The 12,589-nt window shown below is 36.4% G+C and overlaps 1 protein-coding gene across 1 annotated transcript in view; it reads right to left on the bottom strand.

Annotated features, from left to right (window-relative positions):
* Positions 1–638: 638 nt before the first annotated feature.
* The window catches only part of DCC (DCC netrin 1 receptor), a 1,209,032-nt gene continuing 1,197,081 nt past the window's right edge, over positions 639–12,589 (bottom strand). Inside the window, exons 29-30 of the mRNA XM_047769428.1 lie at positions 4,095–4,237; positions 639–2,021 (exon numbers count right to left, since the gene is read on the bottom strand). Coding sequence (XP_047625384.1) covers positions 1,932–2,021; positions 4,095–4,237 — 233 coding nt within the window. The 3' untranslated portion in view covers positions 639–1,931. The remainder of the gene's footprint in view (positions 2,022–4,094; positions 4,238–12,589) is intronic.

Genomic DNA, 12,589 nt, shown 5'->3' with positions numbered 1-12,589 from the left:
AGTAATGGATTATTTCTGAAAGACTCACTATTATGTTATGAAACGCCTTGTTCCAGGTCAGTGGAAGGTTGTTTACCTAAGCGCTTAAATGTTGGACAAGAGTTATCTGCCCCATAGGATAACATCATATAGTTCTTCAGAAGGACCTCAAGAAAATTGAACAAGCACTCTTGTTGAAGGAGCAATTTCACAAATGGACCAGACTTTCTAATGAACCATTTGAACAAGCCCTCTCTTTGACATCAGATTTCCTTCCCGACATAAAACTGTAAAAAAATAATCTGAATTATTACTTCTGTTACAGTGCCATTTTGCTCAAAATATTTCATTCAAGGATTCATATATAATTACCCACCTAATAAAAGGAGCTATTAGGTTGTAAAGATCCTATCCCTTCCATGCTCTTTTAAAATTATGACCTACTCAAGCTTGAAATCAAAGGCAGAGCTGAAAGGAATAATTCAGCCGAAACCCTCTTACTGGGTTTTCAAGTTGCCTAACTGATAAATATGCAAACTAGCTTCCTTTTGGCGATTCAGCTGCATAAATGGATTAACTCCAAATGCGGCTGAAAATTCAGAAACTAAAAGGATGCACAGAAAACGTTTTTCATTTCACCTAGTTGCAAGCTGTAGATAAACATGGCAATAGAAGTTTAAGATTCTATGAAGATGCAGTTTTGAAGAGCATCCACTGAGTTTAGGATGTGTCAGAAATATCAAGTGGTGCCTTCTCTTCTCCTCTCTGACTCTGGGAAGGCATGGTGCAGAAGGTTTCCTTGTCAAGGCTTGGCAGTTGCCACTTACCAACACCACCTGCTCAGAGTCAGGGAACACGATCTTGGTAGAAGTGACATTGCTCATGAGAAGGGACTATTTGAAACTGCCTTCCACATTCCCTCCTTTCCTTGGGATGGGGCCTGTGCTCAGGGGATCATGTGGGTCAGGAGGTTATGGGATGTGTGGATCCAGCCACCTCATCAGGGCTGGTTGCCAAGGAAAACTCAGGGAGGGATGGGATGGGGTGGGGTGTCCCTTCCAGCCTGACTCCTGAGGGAGACAGCCTTGGTGAAGCTTTGAAATATCATCACAGTGTGGTATGGCAAAGAAGCCACCCAAATCGAGACGTCCTATTACAAGCTTAAGCATGTGTCCTAGAAAATTGCATATTGTAGCCTCTTTTCAGGAAATGGAATGGTTGCTGGCAGGATGCCAACTTACTTGCAGATTTTCAAATATTCCTGTTCTCTAGACATAAATGTTACCAAGGGTGGACTTATACATAGTTGCTAAAATGGGTGAATTTTATAGCCACCAGCTGACCTCCACCACTTGTGCAAGAATGATGAAGTTACAGAACATAAGGGTTCACTGCCTCTTGTTTGTTTACTTGTTTACTTTTTTTGTGCTGTCAGGAAAACATCCAATCCTTTGGTGCTCTGTAGTGAGAAAATCCCCATGGGTGCTTTGTACTTTAAGGTTGACAACAAAATAGTGAGCGTGCACTGGTTTGCCACGGCATGGTACAGGCTTCAAGAATGCACTTGCATTTTGTAAGACTAGACCTACGTATACAAGAAAATGACAGGCCTTGATGAAGGAAAACATAAGCATTTGTGGTGACAGTGTGTGGTCACTGCAGTGGCAAAGACCCAGGACTATTCTAGCAGCTTCAGCTTTGACACTGCAGTGAAGGTGTATCTTTGCTTTTGTTGTGGGACCCCAGAGTCATCACTTTGAAACTCCTGATGCCGCTGAAAGAAGGGATGCTTATTCCTTCTGAACTGCTTCAGGATCTTCCAGAACTGAGTGGTCTTGGTGGTTGACCTGTACACTGGTGAAAGTTCTTGGACACAGGTGTGCTGTTTATGGATAATTAGTAATGCTGCCAAGGTCCCGGAAAATTCACCTCATCAATTTCAGTGGTGCGTGTTAAAAGGCTGAGCCTGTGATAGCATTAAGTTGCTTCATTAGCCCTTCCAAACTCGCCATTTGTTCACTCAAATCATCCTGTTCATACACCTACAGAGAGAGTGAGAGCAAAGAATTAGTGCAGGTGAATATCAATGCATTTCTTTTGCTAAGGCAGGGCCCTGTATTTGGTTCCCTGTGTATTCTTGGGCATGGCATGTTGGTCCATAGCCAGGGGCTGCACTCAGTACATAATTGTTGAATGTAGGTAGACAGGAAGTATTGTATACTCTTTCATCAACTTCATCCTTATGGGGAGGAAAAGGCTTTAGTGTCAAAAACATCTTGTTTTGGGAGTTCATGTTGTGGCTCAGCAGGTTTAGAACCTGACTAGTATTGATGAGGCTGCATGTTTAATCCCTGGCCTCCCTCAGTGGGTTAAGGATCTGGCCTTGCCACAAACTGGCCTTGTCATAGGAAGATGTGGTTCAGATCTGGCGTTGCTGCGGCTGTGGAGGAGGTGCTATTAAAATTAATCTTACCTATTTATTTTTACATCATTTAATATGGCTCCTATGCAATTTTAAATGATACATGTGGTTCATATATTTCTATAGGGTCATGATTGATTATCTATCTATCTATTTTGCTTTTTAGAGCTGCACTTGTGGCATATGGAAGTTCCAAGGTAGGGGTCAAATCAGAGCTACAGCTGCTGGCCTACACCACAGTGACAGCAACATGGGATCCAAGCTGCATCTGCGACCTCCACACAGCTCAGAGCAACTCCAGATCCTTAAGCCACTGAGCAAGGCCAGGGATTGAACCTGCGTCCTCATGGATATTAGTCTGGTTCTTAATCCGCTGAGCACAATAGGAACTCCCTGACATAATTCCTTAGGAGATGAGATATAATACCTGAATTTAGGAATTTGAGCTGACTTGAGGTATGGCCAACAGTTCTGATACCAAATAATTATTGTAGTAAACAGCTGTATCCTGACAAAGCAATGCATTAGATTCTTATAAATTTGAATCTTTCTTTTCCTTTGTATACAAAAAAGGACATTGATTATATGACATATTTATGCTAATCATTCACACACATAACGCATATCCAGATTGTTTGGTTTCCAAGTAGTTAAAATACTTTGGAATACTGAAAACAAAAAAGTTAAGGAAAATTTTACTGTTCATTCAAGTGAGATAATTCTAATCTGTTCTTTCCATCTCTTTTTGTCCTTCTAGTCCTTTAATTTTTCAAGGCATCTTATATATTAATTCCTTAGCTGCCTTCTAAGTGTTTTCTCTTGAATTGTATTCAGAAACACTCTAGAGTTTTCTTAATTGCTGTCTTTAGGCAAAATCTTTTAAAATCTCTTTAAAGTTGCATTTTTGGGGGAGCTGTTTGTTCTCTCAAAATTTGAATTTTTTTGGTCTTTATTTATTGTCCTTCTGAGTCTTCTAATTTGATTACTTTCTAGCTTATTCCCTTAGTTGGTAAACTTCTTCTCTCCTTAAACTTTCCCCTCTTATTTTTTACTTATATTAGTTCCTCTTCTTTTTTTCTTTTTATATCCCTTCCTTTGTTTCTTACTTTTGTATTTCCCTCTTTTTAATTCCATATTTCTAGGCCATTTTATGATTTTAAAAGTAACATGTACGATAACTTCAGAACACTCCTCAATGTATAGCCTTTTTTACCATTGTTTTATTTTAAAGAATAATTATATAGTTTTATTTCCCAGTATGCTAAAGTGGTTCATCCCACTGTATATATATGTATGTAAAGTCAATATTTTGTTGCTATCTTCTTATATTTCTAAGATTGCTTTTACGTACTACTAATAATTTTTTTTTTCTTTAACAGACACACCCATGGCATATGAAAGTTCCCAGGACAGGGACTGAATCTGAGCTGCAGCTGCAACCTATACACTACACCCACTGTGCCACAGTGGGAACTCCCAGTGATTTTTTAAAAATATACATAAACCCCTGATATAATTTTTTTTTTCCCTAAAGTTTTTTCTCTTCATAGTGAAATGCAGGAAAACAGAACAACAACAAAAAAACAATAAGAACATCAAGGGCTTGGGGTTAATGGGACATGCTGAAGGGTTTAGATTGAACTGCTCAGCGGTACACAATTTGATGGGGCATGAACTTCAAGGCTGGGCTTACGTTGGCTGGATCCTCTGTTGGTTTGTGGCTCTCCTCAGATACTTCAGGGGCTGTTGGCACAGATACAGGAAGCAAAGGAGATCTTGCCTTTCCAGCCAACCCAAGAGAGGCTGTTTTAACATGAGTCTTGGAAAGAGTAGGCCCTAAAATAGAAAACACAGAGTAATGAAAATACAGTATAAAACATTCTGAGTAACAATCTCTCAAGTGTGTAAGCCAAATCCAGGGAGTTTGCATTGATCATTGTTAATTCTGTTGTATAGAAATGAATTCTGACACAATGAATGGGTTCATTTTATTTCTACTGAATCAAAGACCAATTTTGATCAGGTCTCTCCAGATGAAGCTCTACTAGTTGTGCATAATTTCAAGTGGATTTCATATCTTGTTGTGAAAGTTTGCCTGGGAACTCAAGACTATTCATCACACCTTATAAAGTGTCAGGTGAGTTATTTTGGTGCCAGTCTCAGCTTTGGAGACTGGAAAGCCCTGTGCTAAACCACCTAAGCCATAAATGCTAAACTCTTTAACAGTACCAAGGACTATTTGTGCAGTTAAAAGAGATGGTCGCTCTAGTCTGCAGATGAGTATTAGATGTTATAGTTCAAAAGTGTCCTTTACGGCTCACCTGATAGAATTTCATTACTTATTTTCTTTTGGAAAAGAAAAAAAAATATGATTCTGTCCTATAAGTGTAGTTTCTCTCAATAAAAATCTTTCTAATGATTATAAAAATCATTTGAATAACTGCTGAGTTTCTACTGAATGATATTTTTTTCTTCTTTTTACGGCCATACCTGCAGCATATGAAAGTTCCCAGGCTATAAGTCACATTGGAGCTGTAGCTGCTGGCCTACTCTACAGCCTCAGCAATGCTGGATCCAAGCCATATCTATGACATACACTGCAGCTTGTGGCAATGCTGGATCCTTAACCCACTGAGCCAGGCAAGGGATCAAACCCACATCCTCATGGACACTCTGCCAGGTTTTAACCCACTGAGCCATGACGGGAATGCCCTAAATGACATTTCTGTCTGTTATAAACAATGTCTACCTTTTCTTTCAGGGGCTAAAATTTGCTTTGTAAATTATGCTTAGCTTATAGCAGTAATATAACTTTGTCCCTACAGTATAAATTAAAAAGTTTATAAAGGCATATTAAATCAGCCAGTATACCTCATATACTTAGGGACCTGTCATTCTTAGTATTATAAGCAAGTCCTCAGCATAGAAGGTATTGAAGCCATCAAAAAAGTTTGCCTCAGTTCTCTTTTATTACCAGTGATGACATTTAAATTCTAATCCCAACAGCATACTATATATTTTAGGGAGAAAAAATTATTTTGACCATACTTGTGAGAATATAATTCTAGTCAATAAAACCCAAAATTTATTTTACTATCAGAGAAACAGGTAGTATTTGCTTATGGAAAAGAAAAAAAAGAACCACAAATAATAGAATAGGCTAGCAATTTACTAAATACTAAATCCCATCAAAAGCTCTTTTTCTCATACCATGGACTACCATGTCATTCTTTTATATTTATATTCTTTTACTCCTTTCTTCAACCAAGGATCAAAAATCTGCAGTTGGAATCATTTATCACCAGAGGGTGGTCTTAATTGTTTCATGTGAGAAGAGATATATATAGAGGAGAAACAGAAACCATTTTCTTAAGAAAGGGAATATGAATATTTATGGAGTTCTAGATTTATGATAAGCATTTTAGTTCATTTAAGGCAAAAAAACATAATGGGGAAGAATTTGAGACTTAACCAACCCAGTCTGCATTCAGAACGTGGAAAGCCCAACTATGTACTAGTGTGTAATCAACTTAATTTCTCTTGCCTCTTCCCTCATCTATAAATTAGAAATGATATTAATTTGTGAAGGTTAATAAGATTATGTACTTAAAGTATCTGATTTTCTGTAAATTGTTCAAAGAGATCTAGTTATTAATTGCCAAAACAAGCCTGCTACGTATTCTATTTCTAGTTCACATATGAAGATGCTAAAATGAAGAGAAATGAAGTAACTTGCCTAAGTTCATACATTTCAAAAGATAAGTCAGAGTAAAGATTTGCACCAAGGTCTATTAAACTCTACTAAGCAAATTAAGGTTTTATCATTGGTAAGTCAATCTAGCCCCTTCCAAGTTAAATGAGCTTTTTCTAGAAGCAGTGTAAAAGAACATGAAATCTAGTTAAAGGCTGTAGGTAACTTGAGGGTAGAAACTATTGTATTAGAGTTTCTCATAGTTAAATTATGTTTGAATTTAAAGGAAAAAACAAAACTCTAACTTTAGCATTGATTTAAATTACCTTTATTACAATGTTATATAAATACATACAGACATAAAACTTTGCATAACCTTTATAAACTTGGAGTTCTTACACTATGCTGTAAAACCAAATCATTAAAAAAATTAAACAGCAAAATCCTATACAAATAGTACAATCTAAATTAACATTATTAATGTAGTAAAGGTGGCTGTTGGGCTAAAACAAAATAACCACATAAATTTGATACTGGCTACTGTGTCACAAGTAATTTTGGCTTTGTCTTACGTGATCAATTTTCACTATCAGTTTTTTTTTTTTTCTAGTTGAACAATATCAACAAATCTTCATTCTTCCAGAGAATGTAATGCCAGCTGGTCTTTGTAAAATGTGAACAAAACATTTGTATATTAAGTCTCCCTCTATCCTTTTCTCTTCAGCTTATGACTATAAACACAGTGTTCCTGGAGCCAGCTTAGTTGTAAACCCAAATAGAAAGGCAGGCACTAAAAACTGGCAGAGCAATGTTATAAAAATAGCCTTACAGATACTCCAGCATGTTTAATGCACATCAGTATTGTAGACAAGCACGTAGGTGAAAGCATGAAGTTTTAAAAAGGTATTTTCATACAGTATTTGTGAATCTTAAGAGTGTATGTATTGAATTCCTACTTTAAATTTCATTTTCAGAATTATGTTTATAATCTCTTTTAGAATGTTCACAGTGTTCTAATTAAATCTCCGCTTTATTGCCATGGAAAGTTGTTACCCGAGCACATTCCATACATTACCTCGTCATTCCCACAAATAAAGTTGCATTTTAAAAATTAACATTTTCCATACATAACTTCTATTTTTATTTTTGCTACAATTTTGACTTTGATTTCCTTGATGGTGAATAGTGAATTATATTTATTTTTTGAATTTTAAATTTTAGGTTTTTTTAAAATTATAGTTGATTTACAATGTGTTAGTTTGTGGTGTGCAGCGAAGTGATACAGTTATACATATATAACTATATATATTATATATATGTTTTCTTTTTCAGATTCTTTTCCATTATAGGTTATTACAAGATATTGAAGAAGGTTCCCTGTGCTATACAGTAAGTCCCTTGTTGTTTATCTATTTTATGTATAGTAGTTGTGTACCTGTTAATCCCCAAATCCCAATTTACCCCCCCACCCATTCCCCTTTGGTAATCATAAATTTGTTTTCTATGTCTATGAGTCTGTTTTTGTTTTGTAAATAGGTTCGTTTGTAATCTTTTTTTAGATTCCACATATATGGGATATCAGAAAATATTTGTCTTTCTCTTTCTGACTTTGTTCACTTGGTATGATAATTTCTAGGTCCATCTATGTTGCTGCAAATGGTATTACTTCATTCTTTTTTATGGCTGAATAAAATTCCATGGTATATATGTACCACATCTTCTTTATCCATTCTATTTGTGGATAGACACTTGGGTTATTTCCATGTCTTGGATATTGTCAATAGTACTGCAATGAATATTGGTGTGCAAGCATTTTTTTTTGAATTAGAGTAATCTCTGGATATATGCTCAAGATCACATGGTAACTTTATTTTCAGTTTTTAAAAGAACCTCAGTACTGTTCATTCGTAGTGGCTGTATCAATTCACATTCTCACCAACAGTGTATGAAGGTTCCCTTTTCTGCACACTCTCTCCAGAATTTATTATTTGTAGTCTTTTTGATGATGGAAATTCTGACTGGTGTGAGATGGTATCTCATTGCAGGTTTGATTTTCATTCCTCTAATAATTAGTAATCGAGCATCTTTTCACATACCTATTGGTCATTTGTATTTTTTTGGGAGAAATGTCTATGTAGGTCTTTCTGCCTAATTTTTGGATTGAGTTGTTTGTTTCCTTGAGGTTGAGCTGTATGAGTTCTGTATATTTCGGAAACAAAACCCTTGTGTGTCCATTCATTTGCAAATATTTTCTCCCATTCTGTAGGTTTGTATTTTTGTTTTATTTATAATTTCCTTTGCTGTGTAAAAGCTTATAAGTTTGATTAGGTCCCATTTGTTTATTTTTGCTTAATTTCTGTTTCCCTGAGAGACTGACCTAAGAAAGAATTGCTACGCTTTAAGTCAGAGAATGTTTTACCTATGTTCCCTTCTAGGAATTTTATGGAGTCATGTCTTATACTTAAGCCTTTAAGTCATTTTGATTTTATTTTTGTGTATGGTGTGAGAGTGTTCTAACTACATTGATTTACATGCAGTTGCTCAACTTCCCCAATACCGCTTGCTGAAGATACTGCCTCTTCTCTATTGTATAGTCTTGCCTCCTTTGTTGAAGATTAATTGACTGTAAGTATGTTGGGTTTAATTTTGGACTCTCTATTCTGTTCCATTGATCCGTAAGTCTTTTTTTATGTCCACACCATACTATTTTGATTACCATTGCTTTGCGGTATTGCCCAAAGTCTGGTAGGGTTATGTCTCCAGCTTTGTTCTTTTTCCTCAGGATTGCTATGACAATTCTGGGTCTTTTCTGGTTTCATATAAATTTTATGATTATTTGTTCTAGTTCCATGAAAAGTGTTATGGACATTTTGATAAGGATTGTTTTCCATCTATAGATTGCTTTTGGGTAGTATGACTGTTTTAACATTAGTAATTTTTCTAATCCAAGAGCATGGGACATTTTTCCATTTCTTTAATCATCTTCGATTTCCTTTTCAGCATTTTATAGTTCTGAGTGTATAAGTCTTTGACCTCTTTGGCCAGGTTAGTTCTTTAGTATTTTATTTTTTTAACACAATTTTAAAAGGGATTGTTTTGTACTTTCTCTTTCAGATATTTCACTGTTAGTATACAGAAGTACAAGAGAGTTATGTATGTTAATCTTGTATCCTGCCACTGGTTTATTCATCAGTTCTAATAGTTTTTTTTTCTCTTTTTGCTATTTCTTTGGTCTGCTCCCACGGCATATGGAGGTTCCCAGGCTAGGGGTCTAATCGGAGCTGTAGCCCTCGGCCTACACCAGAGCCACAGCAACATGGGATCCGAGCCGCGTCTGCAACCTATACCATAGCTCACGGCAACGCAGGATCGTTAACCCACTGAGCAACAGCAGGGACCAAACCCGCAACCTCATGGTTCCTAGTCAGATTCGTTAACCACTGCACCACTATAGGAACTCCTCTAATAGTTTTTGTTTGGTGTTTTTAAGGTTTTTCTATATAGAGTATCATGTCATCTGCATATATGGACAATTTTACCTCTTGTCTTTCAACTTAGATACTTTTATTTATTTTTCTTGTCCAATTTCTGTGGCTACAACTGCCAATACTATGTTGAATAGAAATGGTGAGAGTGGGCATCTTTGTCTTGATCCAAATTTTAGGAGAAGTCTTTCAACTTTTCACTGTTGGGTGTTATGTTGACTGTGGGTTTGCCATAAATAGCTTCTACAATGTTGAGATATGTTCTCCCTATTCCCTCTTTGGTGACAGTTTTTATCATGAGTGGATGCTCAATTTTATCCAAGGCTCCTTCTGCATCTATTGAGATGATCAGTTCATTTGTATACTTTCTTTTGGTGATGTGGTGTATCACATTGATTGATTTGCATATGTCAAACCATCTTTGTGACCCTGGGATAAATCCAGCTTGACCATGATGTATGATCCTTTTTATGTGTTCTTGGTCTTGAAATGCTAATATTTTGTTGAAGATTTTGTATCTGTACTCTTCAAGACTTTAGACTGTAATTTTCTTTTTTCGTAATGTCTTTAGTTTTGGTATCAGGGTGATGATGGCTTCATAGAATGATTTTGGGAGTGTTCTTACCTCTTCTTTCTTTTGGAAGAGTTTGAGAAAGATGGATATAAGTTATTTTATCTTGGTTATAATTCCCCAGTGAAGTCATCTAGTCCCGGACTTTTGTTTGCATGGAGGTTTTTTGTTTTTTAATTTTGTCACAGGTCCCTTTTCACTTCTAGTGATCTGTCCAAATTATCTACTTCTTCTTGATTCAGTTTTAGTTGGCTGTATACTTCTAGAAACTTGTCTGTTTCTTCTGGTTGTCCATTTTGGTGGCATATAATTGCTTATAGTATTATCTTATGATTTGCTGCATTTCTGTGGGATTGGTTGTCTTTCATTTCTTATTTTGTTTATGTAGGTCTTCTCTCTTTTCTTCATGGTGAACCTGGCCAGAGTTTTGTGGAATTTATTTATCCTTTCTAAGACCAGCTCTTGATTTGATTGAATTTTTTCTACTTTTAATCCCTTTTTTATTTATTTCCTCTCTGATTTTTACATCCTTTTGCTAAATTTAAGTTTCTAATCTGATAGGTAGAGCTTAGGTTGTTTATTTGAGACTTTTCTTGTTTTTTGAGAAAGGCCTGTGTTGTTATAAACTTTCCTCGTGGGATTGCATTTGCTACCTATAGTTTTCTGTGGTTATGTTTTCATTGTCATTTGTCTCAAGGCATTTTTTTAATTGCTTTGCCCAGGACATATGTATGTTCCCTGGACAGGGATTGAATTCTAGCCTGAGTTGCAGCAACATTGGATCTTGTAACCTGCTGTGCGAGGCTGGGAATTGAACCCACGCCTTTGTAGCAATCCAAGCTGCTGCAGTCAGATTCTTAACCCACTGTGCCACAGTGGTAACTCTCAAGCCTTTTTATAATTTCCTTTTTGATTTCATCATTGACCCACTGAGTTCCTAGTGACATGTTGTTTAGTCTTCATGTAATTTTTTTCTCATTTCTCTTTCTGTGGTTGATTTCTAGTTTCATGCAATTGTGGTCAGAAAAGATGCCTGAAATAATTTCTAGGGAGTTCCCATCGTAGCTCATTGACCCACTGAGTTCCTAGTGACATGTTGTTTAGTCTTCATGTAATTTTTTTCTCATTTCTCTTTCTGTGGTTGATTTCTAGTTTCATGCAATTGTGGTCAGAAAAGATGCCTGAAATAATTTCTAGGGAGTTCCCATCGTAGCTCAGCAGAAATGAGTCTGACTAGTATCCACTGGGATGCAGGTTGCTCCCTGGCCTCATTCAGTGGGTTAAGGATCTGGTGTTGCTGTGATTTGTGGTGTAGGTTGAAGACATAGCTTGGGTCCCATGTTGCCGTGGCTGTGGCATAGGCTACAACTGTAGCTCTGGTTTGACCCTTAGCCTGGGAACATACATATACCACAGGTGCAGCCCTAAAAAGACAAAAAAATAATAAATAACTTGTATGCTCTTAAATTTGTTGAGTCTTGTTTTGTGTATGCAGTAAATATATCCTTGAGAATTTTCCACATGCACTGGGAAAAACTATGTATTCTCTTTGTGTTTAATGTTTTGAGGAAATCAGGTCTACCTTTTGTCACTTAGGATCTCTGTTGCCTTTATTTTCTGTCTTGAACCTCTATACTTGATGTCAGATTGGTGTTGTGTCCCCATCAATTTCTCTCTTTATGTCTAGCTAGTATTTGTTTTATATATTTAGGTGCTCCTATAATGGACCCATGTATGCTGAGTGTGATTTTGTCTTCTTCTATTGACCCTTTTAGCAGTATGTAGTGTTCTTCTTTATCTTTCTTTATGGCTTTTGTTTTAAAATCTATTTTATCTGATATGTCTTGCTACCTCTGTTTTCTTGTCATTTATATTTGCATGAAATTTTTTTTCCATCTCCTCACTTTCAATCTTTGTGTATCCTTCGCCCCAAAGAGGGTCTCTTGTAGGGAGCATATGGTAGGGTGTTGTTTTATTGTCCAATCTGCCATGCTGTGTCTTGGATTAGAGCATTTAATACATTGACATTTAAGGTAATTGTTGATAGTTAAGTATTTATTGCCATATTAAATCTCATTTTCCAATTGATTTTGCATCTTTTTTGTTTTTGTTTTGGCTGCACCTGCAACATATGGAATTTGCTGTGCCAGGGATTGAACTTGTGCCATAGCAGTGACCTGAGTCGCTGCAGTTACAATGCCAGATTGTTATCATGTTGTGTCACAGGGAATTTTAAACCAGAAGTCTTTTCTCTCTTTTTTTTTTTTTTTTTGGCCACACCTGCAGCATGCAAAAGTTCCAGGGCCAGGGGGTGAACTCACACTGCAGCAATGACAATGCTACATCCTAACCTGCTGTGCCACCTGGGAATTCCTGCATTTCTTTGTTCCTTTTTATTTTCCTTTTATGGTTTGATGCTTTTCTTTGTATTATGGTTGAGT

The sequence above is a fragment of the Phacochoerus africanus genome, chromosome 2 (genome assembly GCF_016906955.1).
Source record: "Phacochoerus africanus isolate WHEZ1 chromosome 2, ROS_Pafr_v1, whole genome shotgun sequence".
Lineage (NCBI taxonomy): Eukaryota > Metazoa > Chordata > Mammalia > Artiodactyla > Suidae > Phacochoerus > Phacochoerus africanus.
This window is presented reverse-complemented; position numbering and strand designations above follow the sequence as displayed.